Genomic DNA, 15,995 nt, shown 5'->3' on the forward strand with positions numbered 1-15,995 from the left:
CTGCTCCCAACTTGTTCTCTGACATTCACATGCATGCGTTGGACTCCCTCAAACATATACACGCACACATATGCAATAAGTCAATGTAAAAACAAATAAGTAAAAGGAGGAGAGAACAATTTTAATACCCAATACAACCGTCAAAGCGTTATAAGGCCTGTACCTGAAGCGTCCCTCCCCGAAGCCCCGCCCCGGGACTCCGCCCCTGTCCCTAGGTTGCCGCCCAGGCCACATCCGGAAGTCTGGAGCTTGGAGAAGGGCGGCTCCCTGCGGCCGCGCATAGCGCGCGGGAGGCGGGTCGAGGTGCAGGCCGCTCCAGGATAGGACGCAGCCTGGCGCGGAAGGGGCGGGCCAGGTCAGGAGGCGGTGCTTCGCGTGAGCGGCCTCGGGCCCGTCTTCCGCGTGCGTTGGTCTGCGCGCGGGAGCGCGCGGCGGGGGCGTGCCGGGGCTGTCTGGGGGCGGGGCGGCGCGCGGCCTAACGGCGGCGGCGGCAGCGGCGGCGGCGGCGCTGGTGCGGGCGAGTTCGGCGGGTGCAGGTCCCGGCCTGCGCCTGCGGAGGGCTCAGGCGGAGGGTCGAAGCGGGCGGCGCTCGCGACAGACTGAGCTCCGCCATGGTGGGCGTCCCTGGAGCGGCCGCCTTCCAGCGTAAGTGGGGCGGGAAGGCGGACGGCTGAGGGGTGTGTGTTGAGGGGCCTGCTGCTCCATAGGCGGGAGGCTCTGCAGAGGCCCCCCGGCGGGAGGCCTGGGCAGGGAAACTGAGGCCGGGATTGGGGCACTGGATCCAAGGTCATGCGGCTCCCCGGCCTTCCGGGGCCCTCGGGGCTATCCCGGCGCTTCCTGTGGGGCTCGCGGCTCTGGGTGCTAAGCAGGACTGTGCGGAGCGGCCTTGGAGCTCAGGCCTGGCGGGCGCCCTATGGACTGGCCGCCAGAGAAGTATTGTTTTGTTTTCGCGGCATCGGGGCTGAAAGTCCGGTCCCGGGAAACATGCCGGATTTGGAGCGACGAGTGGTAGATGTTGGAGGATGCCGGGCTGATATTCCGGAGGGCCCTGTTGAATGCAGGCTCTGGGGTCAGACTGCTTTGGGTTCATGTCCTGGCTCCCTTGCGAGTAGGCTGTGACCTTGGCGCTCCCAAAGTCTCAGTTGCTCGATCTGAAAAATGGGTTGTGAGGAACGTTCCCTGAATGTTCTGTAGTAGGGTTTAGTGAATCCAGTAAAATGCCCTGAACACACAGTTGCACATCATACTCAAGTGTGAAGACTCACTATCGTAATCACAGTTTGTTATGTGTGTTCCTCGGAAAAGTCCGAAGTTGGCGCCTGGTTGTGTTTTGTTAGTTTGTTTAAGATATATTGTCTTTGACCAGTCCTACTGCGTGACTCAGTTGTGTTTTTATTCTTACCTCCATTTCGCTATCCCATTTACCGATGTTCTTCCTAGAATTGTAAGATCCTTGGAGGAGGGATGGCATCGTTTAATAAGAACAATAAAAATTTAATTGTCATTAAAATAGCAGTAATAGCCAACATTACTTGAGCACCAGGCAATTTGCATTCGATTCATTTAATATTTATTAAATCATCTAAATACAAAGTTTCACTCTAGGCCCAGAGACTATGGCAACAAACTTAACAAACTAGATTCTGGATTTGAGTTTAAGAGAGGGACTCATGCTTTGTGGATATTTCTTTGTCTATGCCAGGTGACAGTCTAAAAACAGGTATTTGAGGCACCTTGGAGGCAGGTGGACCGCTGAGTTTGAGGTCAGCCTGATCTATACAGTCAGTTCTCGGGCCAGCCAGGGTTACATTGTGGCACCCTGCCTCAAACAAAACAAAACAACAAAAACAACAAAACCCTAAAAATAAAAAAATGAATAAAAGCTAAAATCAGGTGTTGCGGGATGTCCGTTGGGCAAGGATAAAATGAGGCCTCTTGAGAGCTTTTAGCCCCTCCCCTCTTTGCTCTAAAGTTCAGCAGTTACAGCGAAGGATTCATACAGTAACCTTTTTCTTGGACACTGTTTCCACATTGAATGGAAAAAGATACAAACTAGATTTACCCACCAGTGCCTTCTGTAGTTAAGGGTGCTGTTGCTGCTCTCAATGGTCTTAAGGGAGACAAGTAACCCTTAGGTTTGATGGTATCATTGTATAAGAAAAGTGGAAGAGAAGTGCTTGTCTTTAATCCCAGCACTCTGGAGGCAGAGGCAGGCGGATTTCTGAGTTCCAGGCCAGCCTGGTCTACAGAGTGAGCTCCAGGACAGCCAGGGCTACACAGAGAAACCCTGTCTCGAAAAACAAAAAAACAACCAAAAGAAAAGTGGAAGAAACTTTTACCTGAGTTTCAATTCATTTACTTAAAGCAGTACTGGGGATTGCACTTAGGGCCTTGTGCTTTATGCACCATACTGAACTGTATCCCCAGCCCTTTTTATTTTCAGACAAAGTTGCCCAGGCAACTTGTAATTCTGTCTCAGCTTCTCAGTAGCTAAAAATACAGGCCTGTGTCACTAGGTCCAGATGAACTAACACATTTTTATTTCCATGTCTTTTATGTTTTCAGTTAAATATATTCCCAAAAAGTTGAGTATGGTGAAAGCCTGTGTAATTCCAGCACTCAGGAGGCTGAGGCAGGAGAATATATGAGTTTGGGGCCAGCCCAAGTTATGTAGTGAGACTGTCTGGAAAAAACAAAAGCCAAGAAGTAGGACTTTGTGGTTTGTTATGTAACTAAATTTCTTTGCAAAAGTTAGTCTATAGTGGTTAATATGCTGAAGGCCTGTGTGCTAGGCAGGTACTTTTTTTTTTTTTCCCCCTCTGTGTAGCCTTAGCTGTCCTGGTCATCCTGTAGATTAGGCTAGCCTTAAACTCAGATTGACCTGCTTCTGCCTCTGCCTCTGCCTCTGCCTCTGCCTCTGCCTCTGCCTCTGCCTCTGCCTCTGCCTCTGCCTCTGCCTCTGCCTCCCAGTGTTAGTTTTAAAGGTCTTGTCATCACCTAGGCAGGTACTTATAACTGAAAATTACAAAGTTCTCCTTTTAAAAAAACCAAAAAGTCTCTCTGGGCCTCCATTTTTTTTGGGGGGGGGGAAGACATGGGTTCACTGTGTAGCCCTAGCTGTCCCGGAACTCACTGTGTAGACCAGGCTGACCTAGAACTCAGAGATCTGCTTACCTCTGCCTAATTAGAACTAGTTCCAGGACAGCCTGGGCTACACAAAGAAACCTTGTCTCAAACAAACAACCCCCCCCCTCCCAAAAAAAAAATTTGCACAGAGTGCATGAATATTTATTTTACATTTTATTTTTTTCTGTCAGTGCTGATCAAAAAACAAAACAAAAAACCCAACCACAACAATAGCTAGGGTCTGTCATTCCCTGGGTTAAGTGTTTTACCACTAAGCTTTATCCTAGGCCTGAATATTTTGTTTCAATGAAATAGGGTCTTACTCTGTAGAAAAGACTTACCTCAACTCACTAATTAGATCAGGGTGCCTCAAACTAGTGGCAAGCTTTCTATCCTACCCTTTTAAATTGAAGGAATTATGGATGTGAGCCTGGCTGAATATTTGTTTTAAATTATAGTTTTAGGCTAGGGATGCAGCTCAGTGGTAGACTACTCACCCACCATGGGCCAGGCCCTGGGTTTGATCTCTTGCACATAAAAAAAAATAACAATTGCAGTCATGTTATAGTTGATGTTCTAACATTTCACGATGTGTAAAATTTGCTATTTTAAGGAATGATGAGCTGGGCAGTAGTGTAGCACGCCTTTAATCCCAGCACTTGGGAGGCAGAGGCAGTGGTGGGTTTCTGAGTTTGAGGCCAGCTTGGTCTACAGAGTGAGTTCCAGGACAGCCAGGGCTTCACAGAGAAACCCTGTCTCGAAAAACCAAAAAAAAAAAAAAAAGGAAGTCACTGTTTTTGCCTCTCTCCATACTTGCGTGTGATTGTGATAGTCACTACCCTTGGAATGGAGATCATCATTTTATAGTGGGTCTTACCCTTCCCTATGCTACGGCCAGAAAGAAAGTGTGCCTTACTCAGTAGAAGTAGAATGCAGTGGTTTAGGATGACCCTTTTTTGAGACAGGGTTTCTCTGTAATAGCCTTGGCTGTCCTGGAACTCGATATGTAGACTAGTCTGGCCTTGAACTTGTCTTGATCTTCTAGCTTCTGTCTCCTAAATTCTGGGATTACAAGCATGCAATCTGTGTAGCATGTTTCTCTGTGTAGCTCTGGCAGTCCTGGAACTCAGAGATCTGCTGTCTCTGCCTCCAGAGTGCTGGAATTAAAGACCTTCAACAATACCCTGGCTCATTTGCAATCTTATTCTGATTAGTATATGAGAGTGTGGCCTGTAAAATGTTTTAACAGTGCTTGTCAAACTGTTTAGGTAATGTTAGTGGCTGAAGATAGAAAGGTGACGCTGGAGCTCACATTTCATGGGGGTACTGCATAGATAAATGGGGAGTGGAAGTTAAAGTGCTTAATTGGGGGGGGATTTATTTTATTTTTATGGCAGAAGTGGGATATATGGGCTTAATAGAGTGGCAGTAAGTTTCGGTTGGGTTGTGCCTGGGAAGTGCTGCATTGCAAGAAAGTTCTAGAGTTCAACAGGCTCAGCTCACTCATAGGTATTCCTTCATTTGTCCACTGACCTAAGAGTGCAAACTTGCAGACCAAGATCCTCGAGCAAGGTAAGTGTGGCATTCGTAAAGTGGCAAAAGGTTTATACATTAGTGACCCTCAAAAGGAGCCTATGTTAGGTAATACAGATATCTTTACAGTAGGCAGGTCCTGTGCACTCATTACTATAAATAGCTGTAAGAATTGTTCTCTTAAGGAACTTCTCCTTATGTGGCACATAGCTATTAGGATGATAAAGAGAAATGAACAGCTAAGTGCCTTCTGTTTGCTTCTCTTGCTCCACTCCTGTTTCTCATCCTATCCTCTGGCTGACTTAGTTACTTGAACTGTATCTGTGGACTTCTTTCCCCTCTGAAATGATCAAATTATTTCCCTGCTCCTTTTTATTTGGATTGCTCCTAGCTGACTGGGTTATCCTAAACTACTCCTGTCTTCCTACATCTCTAGTGCTAAGATTAAGAGCATGAGCCACCATGCCTGTACAGGATTGCTATAAATTACCTTAGAGATAAACTGGGGAAAAGGCAATGTTGGTTTAATAGCACACACCTGTAACCTAGCATTTGGCAGGCTGAGTCAGGAGACTTATTACAAGTTCCAAGACAGCCTGGGCAGTATCAAAAAAACAAAAAAGGTGAGTATTAAATAGTAACTCTTGCCGGGCGGTGGTGGCGCACGCCTTTAATCCCAGCACTTGGGAGGCAGAGGCAGGCGGATTTCTGAGTTCGAGGCCAGCCTGGTCTACAGAGTGAGTTCCAGGACAGCCAGGGCTACACAGAGAAACCCTGTCTGAAAAATGAAAAAATAAGATTTGACTCTTGCTGGGCATTGTGGTAACATGCCTGTAATCTTACTTTTTGGGAGGCTAAGGTTGGTGATTATGAAGCTGACTGGGCTGAAGTGAGACTTTCTTTTTTTTTGTTTTTTTGTTTTTTTGTTTTTCGAGACAGGGTTTCTCTGTGTAGCCCTGGCTGTCCTGGAACTCACTTTGTAGACCAGGCTAGCCTCGAACTCAGAAATCCGCCTGCCTCTGCCTCCCGAGTGCTGGGATTAAAGGCGTGCGCCACCACGCCGGCTGAGACTTTCTTAAGATGGGAGAAAGCAAGCAAACAAAAGGACTTTAAGTCTCCCTTCTGTTTTGCATTGTTATAATCAAATGCAGAAATCAAAGAAGATTCGGAGTGACCAATGTAAAATTCTGAATTTATAGCTCTGGAGTTGGCAGACTTTTAAATTAAATTAGTTGATGGCAACAAATATGTAATCTAACCTCTCCAGCAGCTCAAATGAAATGTTACTATCTTGCATCACACACATTCCTTGATACACACAAAACTTTGACCTTTTCTCTTTTACAAATGTTTGCCTCATTCCTTTGTTAATTTTGATCATCATGTAGAGGTTCTGCCTGCTTTTAATTTTTCAAAACCACATGAGAGCAAATATTCACATAACACAGATTTATTCATTTAGGTCTCATATCCTTAGAGTAACAATAAACACACCCTCATTTTCCTGGAATTCACAACACTCCTGACCACTGTCACCCCCTATCCCATAAAAGCCCCTGCTATTTTTTTTCTTTTTCTTTTTCTTTTTTTTTTTTTTTTTGGTTTTTTGAGACAGGGTTTCTCTGTGTAGCCCTGTCCACCTGCCTCTGCCTCCCCAGTGCTGGGATTAAAGGCGTGGGCCACCACCAAACCGGGCTTCTTTTTCTTTTTTTTTTAAAAAGATTTATTTATGTTGTGTCTAGGAATACATTGTTGCTATCTTCAAACACACCAGAAGGGGGCATCAGATCCCATTAAAGATGGTTGTGAGTCTCCATGTGGTTGCTGGGAATTGAACTCAGGACCTCTGGAAGACCAGCCAGTGCTTTTAACCACTGAGCCATCTCTCCAGCCCCCGTGCTATTTCTCTCTCTCTCTCTTTCTTTCTTTCTTTCTTTCTTTCTTTCTTTCTTTCTTTCTTTCTTTCTTTCTTTCTGGATTTATTTATTATTATATCTAAGTACACTGTAGCTGACCTTAGACACACCAGAAGAGGCATCAGATCTCATTATGAATGGTTGTGAACCACCATGTGGTTGCTGGGATTTGAACTCAGGACCTTTGGAGCAGCAGTCAGTTCTCATAACCCCTGAGCCATCTCGCCTGCCCCTAGTGCTATTTTTCTATACTATAAAAACGTGACAAGGATTTTGTTTTGTTTTGTTTTTATTTTTTTGAGACAGGGTTTCTCTGTGTAGCCCTGGCTGTCCTGGAACTCTCTCTGTAGACCAGGCTGGCCTTGAACTCAGAAATCTGCCTGTCTCTGCCTCCTAAGTGCTGGGATTAAAGGCTTGTGCCACCACTGCCCTGCTTACTGAGCTGCATCTTGTGTCCCTCTTTATTTTTTACTGTTTTAAAAAGGTTTGATGAGGGGCTGGACATCTTAGTAGTTGTTTCTCTTGCAGAGGACCTAGGTTTGGTTCCCAGCAGCCAACTTGGCAGTTAACTTCAGGGAGTCTTGTCCATCCTTTTCTAGCTTTGGTAGACACCGCACATGTGATGCACAAATATACATGGCAAACAGAATACCCATATATGTAATTAAGCGCCCCCTCCAGGTACTATTGGGGCCCTAGGGAGATGATTCGGGGGGTAGAGTGCTCGCTGCTCAAGCTTGAGGACATGACTGGGTTTGGATGAATCCAGTGCTCATGTAAACAGTAAAAAGCCAGGCATGGTGGTAAATACCTGTTACACCAGCACAAGCGGGTGAGACAGGCAGATTTTGGGGTCTTGCTCATCAGTTTGGCCAAAACTTAAGCTGGTTCAGTAGAGAGACCCTGTCTCAAAAAATGAGGTGATTGGAAGAAGAAACCAAGCACTGACCTGGTTTTCTCACATTCATGTACAGGTAGTTGAGCACATACACCATACACACATGCACACAAAGATACTTTGGAAAGAGAAAAGAAGATGGGGATGTTACTTGACAGATACTTAAAGAATTTTTTTAATCACGTGACAGTTAAGTAAAAATCTGAAGGAGTTAGCTAAGCTGGCTATGTGCACATCTTGGAGATGAGCAGTATAACCAAGAAAATATCAGATATCAGGGCCATGAGGTGGGAACATGCCTTGTAGTTTCACAGAGAAGGCATACAGTTAGTTTGGCTGAAGTACAGGTTAGTGGTAGAACTGGGGCATTGAATATGGTCCTAATAATAAAGGGTGTTAGCAAGAATATTAGCTTTTCTGAAGGAGATAGGAAGCCATTGCAGGCAGGGATCTTGAGGAGCAACATCTTTCTGTCAGTGCTTAACTTACCAAGCTCTAACCTTAGCTATACATATAAATAAACACACACATATTTACTCATTGTGGTGCTAGGGGCCAAACTTAGGGCTTTAGAGCCAGATCTTCACTTTCTTTCCTTTTTTTTTTTTTTTAAAGATTTATTTAAATCTTTTATTTAATGTATATTTATTTAATGTATATGAGTACACTGTAGCTGTACAGATGGTTCAGATGGTTGTGAGCCATCATATGGTTGCTGGGAATTGAACTCAGGACCTCTGCTCACTCTGACCCAAAGATTTATTTGTTATATATGTAAGTAAACTGCAGCTGTCTTCAGACACACCAGAAGAAGGCGTCAGATCTCATCATAGATGGTTGTGAGCCACCATGTGGCCACTGGGACCCGAACTTAGGACCCTGGGAAGAACAGTCAGTGCTCCTAATCACTGAGCCATCTCTCCAGCCCCACATTATTCACGTTCTTATTTTAGGTGATTGGTTGGTTAGAGCCAGAGTTTTACTCTGGAGTATACCATCTGACATAGCAGCTTGTCTCCTTTAGTCTTTCAAGTGCTGCTATAGGAGACAGCAACTGGGCCCTGCTTATCTTAGTTTTTTTGTTTTTTTTTTTTTATTTGTTTTATGTGTACGGTGTGTTTAGTCTGTGTGTATGTCTACCTGTGGGGGGGGGGGGCCCAGAAGCTGGTATCTGAGCTTTTAGGACTGGAATTACAGATAGTTGAGTTGTGAACCACCAGTTGGGTGCTGGAAACCAACCTAGGTCTTCTGAGAGAACAGCCAGTACTCTTGATAGCTGAGCTATCTCTCCACCATTTGTTCTTGTTTCTTTCTACAGTGCTGGGAGGTCTTAGTTTGTTAGGTAGTATTCTATGACTGAACTATAACCCCAGAACCATCTTTTTTTGAGACAGGACCTTCCTATGTATCCCAGGCTAGCTTGGAACAGGCTGTGTCGTCTAGGCTGGCTTCTAAGTGCAATGAGCTTCCCACTTCTGTCTCCTAGGTATTAGGGTTACAACTGTGTACCACCGTCTCAGGCTTTATTTTCATTTTTGAGACAAATTCTCACTCTGATCTGAGCTGGTCTCCTGTTTGTATACTCAAACAGTTATTCTCAGATTCCCAAATACTGGTATTGTGGGTATACACTAATGTGCATAGCTTCTGATTGTATTTGTATTACTGTTTGTATTTATTTATGAGTTTTTTCCCCCCAAGATAGGGTTTTTCCATGTAGCTCTGGCTGTCCTAGAACTTGCTTTGTAAAAAACAGGCTGGCTTCAAATTCATGGAGATCTGACTGTTTCTGCCTCCTGAGTGCTGGGATTAAATGTGTGTACCACTGTGCCCAGATTTTTTTTTTTTTTTGGTTTTTCAAGACAGAGTTTCTCTGTATAGCCCTGGCTGTCCTGGAACTCACTTTGTAGACTAGGCTGGCCTGGAACTCAGAAATCCGCCTGCCTCTGCCTCCCGAGTGCTGGGTGCCACCACACCCAGCTTTTTTTTTTTTTTTTTTTTTTTAAAGATCTATTCATTTAGTGTATATGAGTACACTGTAGCTGTACCAGATGGTTGTGAGCCATCATGTGGTTGCTGGGAATTGACCTCAGAACCTCTGCTTGCTCCAGCCCCCGTTGGCTCCAGCCCAAAGATTTATTATATATAAATACATTGTAGCTGTCTTTCAGACATACCAGAAGAGGGCATCATATTTCATTATGATGCTTGTGATACACCATGTGGTTGCTGGGATTTGAACTCAAGACCTTTGTTTGGAAGAGCAGTCAATGCTCTTAACCACTGTGCCATCTCTCCAGCCCCATGCCCAGCTATTTTTATTGGTTTTGAATTATGTGTAGGTATATGTGTGCATTTATATGGATATGTACATGTGAGTATAGGTGCCTTAAGAATCCAGATGTGTTGGGGTTCCTGGAGCTGAGAATTACAGACAATAGTGAGGTGCTTGGGTGCTGGGAGTTGAACTAGAGTCCTTTAGAAGAGCACCAAGTACTTAGAACTACTGGACCATCTCTCCAGCATACCCAGGTTGTCTTTTTTTTTTTTTTTTTAATTAATTAGAAAAACTGTAAAAAATGTACGTACTATTTGGGTGACATGTTTTGATATGGTTTACACTGAAAGAGATCATTTTACTTCTGAAGCAAATATTTTGTTAATCGAAGGTGGAACCTGAGATACAAAATAAGAAGTTGCTGATTTAGTTAGAGAAGGTTTCTGGTTTGGACCATGTCTTTATTAGGGTTTCCATTGCTGTAAAGAGACATGACCAAGGCATCTCTTATGAAGGACATTTAATTGGGGCTAGCTTACTGGTTCTGAGGTTCAGTTCTTTATCATCATTTCCTGAAAAATGGCAGCATCCTGGCAGGCATGGCATTGGAGGAGCTGAGAGTTCTACATCTTGTTCTGACAATTAGGAGAAGACTTTTTTTCCAGGCAGTTAGGAGGAGGGTCTCAAAGCCCATGCCCATAGTGGCACATTTACTCCAGCAGGGCCACTCCCTAGGCCAAGCATATTCAAACCACCACAGACCAGAATATTTATTAACAGTGGATGTAGAAATAGTTGCATTCACATCTATCTATCTTTTTTTGGGGGGGTTGACTCGGAATATTTTGAAGGTAGAGTTAGTAGGTGTCATGCTTCCCTCTCCCCATCTGATTGCTGTGTATATTATGATGTAAAGGCTCCTGAGACACAGTGTGCTTATGGAGGACCGAGAATGATGGGGACAGTGGTTTCTGTCCAAAGACAGCAGCACCCTACAATAAACTGCTGAGTGTGCCTTTTGGGACCTGCCCTCCAATTTGATTTTGAAGTTTTGGGTGTTGCACATTCAGAAATCTACAATGCCACCTCACATTCAGTTTTGTGACTTTATATGGGTTTGTGACAGTTGAATTAATACACTGGTGACTGTGGCATAAAACCATCTGTCATCTCATGCGCTTTTAATTTGCACAAGAAAAAAGTCACTGGCTGGGTATGGTGGGGCATAGATTTAATCTCAGAACTCTAATCCCAGAATTGCAGCACTTGGCAGGCAGAGGCAGGTGGATTTCTTTGAATTTAAGGTCAGCCCAGTCTTCATGATGACATCACAGGAAGCAAAGGCTGCATGGCGAGGCTCTGTCTCAAAAATAAATAAATAAAAATCACTGATTTAATTTTAGTGGTAATGTACATAATTAAAAAAAAAAAAAGATGTGTTTTTTTCTTTAGGTATGTGTGTGAGTCTCTTGGTATGTGCATGTGAGTGACCTGTCTGACATGGGTCCTGGGAACCAAACTTGTCCTCTGGAAGAGCAGTGGTTCAGTAGTTGAGCCATCTCTCCAGCCTCTAAATTTGCCAGTATTGATGAATCTTTTAAATCTTTTTTAAGTGAGTGTGTATGCCACGTGTTGAGGTTAGAGAACAACTCTGTGAGTTCTCTCCTACCATGTGAGTCCAGGGGATTGAATCTAGGTTATCAGGCTTGATGACAAGCATCTCTACTTGCTGAGTCATCTTGCTGGTTCTATGCCTGTCCTTTATTTTGTGCTTTTGAGACCGCGTTTCTCTGTGGAGCCATGGCTGTCTTGGAACTCACTCTTTAGACCAGGCTGGCCTTGAACTCATCTGCTTTCTGAGACCTGAGATTAAAGGTGTTCACCACCATTACCCAGCCTATGTCTCACTTTTCCTTCCTTCCTTCCTTCCTTCCTTCCTTCCTTCCTTCCTTCCTTCCTCCCTCCCTCCCTCCCTCCCTCCCTCTCTCTCTCTCATATTCATATTTACTTATTTATTTATTTGGTTTTTTTCAAGGCAGGGTTTCTCTGTTTAGTTCTGGAACTTGCACTCAAAGATCTTCTTGTCTCTGCCTCCAAGAGTGCTGAGACTAAACATGTGCACCATCACCATCAATGTCTGGATTCATTCATTCATTCTTTCTTTCTTTTTTTTTTTTTTTTTTTTTTAATTATTTCATCTATATGACTACACTGTAGCTGTCTTCAGACACACCAGAAGAGGGCATCGGAATCCATTACAGATGGTGTGAGCCACCATGTGGTTGCTGGGAATTGAACTCAGGATCTCTGGAAGAGCAGTTAGTGTGCTCTTAACCACTGAACCACCTCTTCAGCCCTCATTTATTTAATTTTAAGCAACAAGGTCTGGCCACTACCATCTGGCTTGCTTTACTTATTTATTTAATTATGTAATCAATTATTTATTTATTTAAAACAATGTCTGTCTGTATTGCCCTGACTAGCTCTGATGGCTGCTATGTAGACCAGGTTGACCATCCAAAGTTAATATAGGTAAATAAATAAAACTCAGGGATCTGTGTTCCGTTCCTAGCATCTCCCCCCCTTGGATATTTTTAATTATTGCACTTTGAGATTATAGTATTTGTATTTGAGAGGTACAAAGCTTTATTTTAGTGATGATTTTGGTGATTTTGTGTAGACAATGAAATGCAAATACTGATTTGGACTTGGTGTCTTCACAGCTAGCACTGTTCTGGCTGCATGGAATGGATGTACTGAACCAGGTGTTGTACTTGAGCTGTGCCATCTGTGGGAGCAGGTGGGCAGGCAGGTCTCTGTCATCAGGAAAGCACAGCTGGGGAGACTTAGAAGAACTAATTGCTTGCTTTCCCAGCTCTTTCTACCTGAATGCAGTTTTACCTCCACAGATGTATTGATTAGGATATGGTTAGCACACTAACAGCAAAAACGAACAGAAGTAAAAAGGTGTATTATGTGTCGAGGCATTGTCTGATGTCTGTCGCCTTGGAACTAGTATTGTCCTGTCTCATTCTCTCAAAATCTTGGATTGCAGAGTTATGTTATCGCACCCTGCTTTTAGTACTTTTAGATTGATTCTGAGAAAGTTAACTTAGGGGTTCATTTATTTATTTGTATTTAACTTTGTATGTGTATATTCATATATGTGCTAATGTCTTTGGAGACCAGAGGCAGAGCTGTTCACTTTGATTTTTGAGAATTCCCTCCCTCATAGACTAGGCTGGCTGATCATCAGATCCCAGGGATCTGCATGTCCCTGTCTTCTGGATGCACACTAGCCTGTTTGTTTGTTTTTTTGTTTTTTGTTTTTTGTTTTGTTTTTTGAGACAGGGTTTCTCTGTATAGCCCTGGGTGTCCTGGCACTCACTTTGTAGACCAGGCTGGCCTCGAACTCAGAAATCTGCCTGCCTTTGCCTCCGGAGAGCTGGGATTAAAGGCATGCGCCACCACGCCCGGCTCACACTAGCCTTTTATGGTGGTGTTAAAGATCAAAATGGTTCTTATTTTTATGTTGCAAATTCTTTATCAACTAAGCCATCTCTTCAGAACCTTATTTATTTTTTTTGGTTTTTCGTTTTTTTTTTTTTTTTTTTTTTTTTGGTTTTTCGAGACAGGGTTTCTCTGTATAGCTCTGGCTGTCCTGGAACTCACTTTGTAGACCAGGCTGGCCTCGAACTCAGAAATCCGCCTGCCTCTGCCTCCCGAGTGCTGGGATTAAAGGCGTGCGCCACCACGCCCGGCTCCCTTATTTATTTTTTTAAAAAGGGGGGTGTTGTGGAGGTGTGCTTCTGTGTTTGAGGGTTCAGAAGATGGAGAATATCAGATATCTTGCTTGTATCATGTTCTTTTTCTTAGTCCCTTGAGACATGGTCTCTCACTAAATCAGAGTGAAGCTGGTGACTAGCAGGCCTCAGTGGTCCTTCTGTCTTTGTCCTCAACAGCATGGCCACACCCTGTTTTGTTTTGATTTAGGGTCTAACTATGTAGTCCTGACAGTCCTAGAACTTGATATGCAGACTAAGCTGGCTTCCATCTTGAAGAGATCCACCTGCTTCTGCCTCATAGAAGCTAGGATTAAAGGCAGGTGTTGCTGGCACATATATGTCTTTATTCCCAGCAGTCAGGTCAGCCTGGTCTACAGAGGGAGTTCCAGGAGTACATAGAGAAACCCTGTCTCAGAAAACAAAACAAACAAACAAACAAACAAAAAACTCTAGGATGAAAGGCGTGTAACATCATGCCCTGCTTTTTCTCATTTTTATGCCCTCTGAATCTTATGTTACACTGCCATGGGCACCAGGGGACTACATCTTTCAGTTGTTTGTATTCTAACAGTAACCTAGCAAATATCCCATATGAGTCTTGGTTGTATCATTAACTTGGTCTTGCTCAGTAAAATTTTGGGGTATTTCTTTTTTTCAGTTCTGGGGATCAAATCTAGGGCTTTGTCATTATTCTCCCTTGGTTTGTTGGGATTAGATCTGGTCTCACTGTGTACCTCTAGCCAGCCTGGTATTAGCCATGCCGCTTAGGCTGCCTTTTTTTTTTTTTTTTTTCAATTTAATTTATATAATTTATGTGCATGGATGTTTTGGTTGTATGTCACCATGTGCTTGCCTGGTGTCCCTAGAGTTCAGAAGAGGGTTTCAGATCCCTTGAACTGGGGTTACAGATAGTTGTGAACCAATATGTCGGTGCTATGAAGGGAACCTGGGCCCTCTACTATGCTTTAACTGCTGAGACTAGATACATAGTGTTTCATTATTTGGTGACTGGAGGCCCAGAGCTGCTGGGACCAAGTAGTCTTTGTTTGAGACAGGGTTTCTCTGTGTAGCCCTGGTTGGCCTGGAACTCAGAAATCTGCCTGTCTCTGCCTCCCAAGTGGCTGGGATTGGAGGCATGCGCCACCACTGCCTGGCCCAAATAGTCTTTTCTGTTTCATGCTCTTAGATCTGAGCCACCATGCCTTTTGTCTTTTTTTGGGGGGTGGGGGTGTAAAGATTTCTTTCTCTCTTTCTTTTTTTTTTTTTTGGTTTTTCGAGACAGGGTTTCTCTGTGTAGCCCTGGCTGTCCTGGCACTCACTTTGTAGACCAGGCTGGCCTCGAACTCAGAAATCCGCCTGCCTCTGCCTCCCGAGTGCTGGGATTAAAGGTGTGCGCCACCATAACCGGCAGGTTTATGTATTATCATACATAAGTACACTGTAGCTGTCTTCATACGAGCTAAGAAGAGGGCATCAGATCTCATTACAGATGGTTGTGAGCTACCATGTGGTTGCTGGGATTTGAATTCAGGACCTCTGGAAGAGCAGTCAGTGCTCTTACCTGCTGAGCCATCTCGCCAGTCCCTGCTTTTTGCCTTCTAAAAAGTGTTTGTTTACTCATTTATTTGTTTATTATTACGGGTGTGGGTGTTTTGCTTTGCATGTGTGTGTCTGTGCACCACATGAGTGCAATGCCCATTGGGGACAGAAGAGGGCATTGGATCCTCTGAAACTGGAGATGCAGCAGGTGTGGGTCCTAGGAAGTGTCCCTAACTGCTGAAATGCTTTCCAGCTTCTGGAGTCTCTTGTTGGTTTTAGGGAGGATCTTGAATTCCCTGTCCTCTTTGCTGAGTCTCCTGTGTGCTGGGATGACAGGTGTGCAATAGGATATCTGGCTTTATTATTCATTATATTTCCCTCCTCTCTGTCAATACTTTTCATTCTTGCCTCAAAGTTATGGCCATCATTCTGTCTCAGTTTTCCAAGTATTGGGATTACAGAGGTGTAATCCACACCTGACTTAATGCCGGTTTTTCCCCATTGGAAATGGGCTCACAGAATTGTAGTAGTAAATGAATAGTCAAGGACAAGGTAAAGGACAAACAGAATCACTTTGCTTATCATGCCACTTGTTTGTTTGCCTGTTTATTTATTGGTCTTTCCAGACAGGACTTCTATGTGTAGCCCTGCCTGTCTTGAAACTCACTCTAGACCAGGCTGGGTTTGAACTCACAGAGATCCACCTGCCTCTGTCTCCCTAGCTCTGGGATTAGAGTCATGCATGCACCACCAATTTGAAGTTTATCATGCCCGGCTGACCCAGTTGTTAGGAACATTATGCCGGGCAGTGGTGGTGCACACCTTTAATCCCAGCACTTGGGAGGCAGAGGCAGGCGGATTTCTGAGTTCGAGGCCAGCCTGGTCTACAGAGTGACTTCTAGGACAGCCAGGGCTACACA

General features: G+C 44.2%; 1 protein-coding gene across 2 annotated transcripts in view; it reads left to right on the forward strand.

The window, feature by feature from the left end:
- Positions 1 to 507: 507 nt before the first annotated feature.
- Cbfa2t2 (CBFA2/RUNX1 partner transcriptional co-repressor 2) overlaps positions 508 to 15,995 on the forward strand; it is a 102,571-nt gene continuing 87,083 nt past the window's right edge. For both annotated transcript variants that reach the window (XM_021185573.2, XM_021185575.2), the window contains exon 1: positions 508 to 645. In XM_021185573.2, coding sequence (XP_021041232.1) covers positions 612 to 645 — 34 coding nt within the window. In that variant the 5' untranslated portion in view covers positions 508 to 611. The remainder of the gene's footprint in view (positions 646 to 15,995) is intronic.

Source organism: Mus caroli, chromosome 2 (genome assembly GCF_900094665.2).
Source record: "Mus caroli chromosome 2, CAROLI_EIJ_v1.1, whole genome shotgun sequence".
Lineage (NCBI taxonomy): Eukaryota > Metazoa > Chordata > Mammalia > Rodentia > Muridae > Mus > Mus caroli.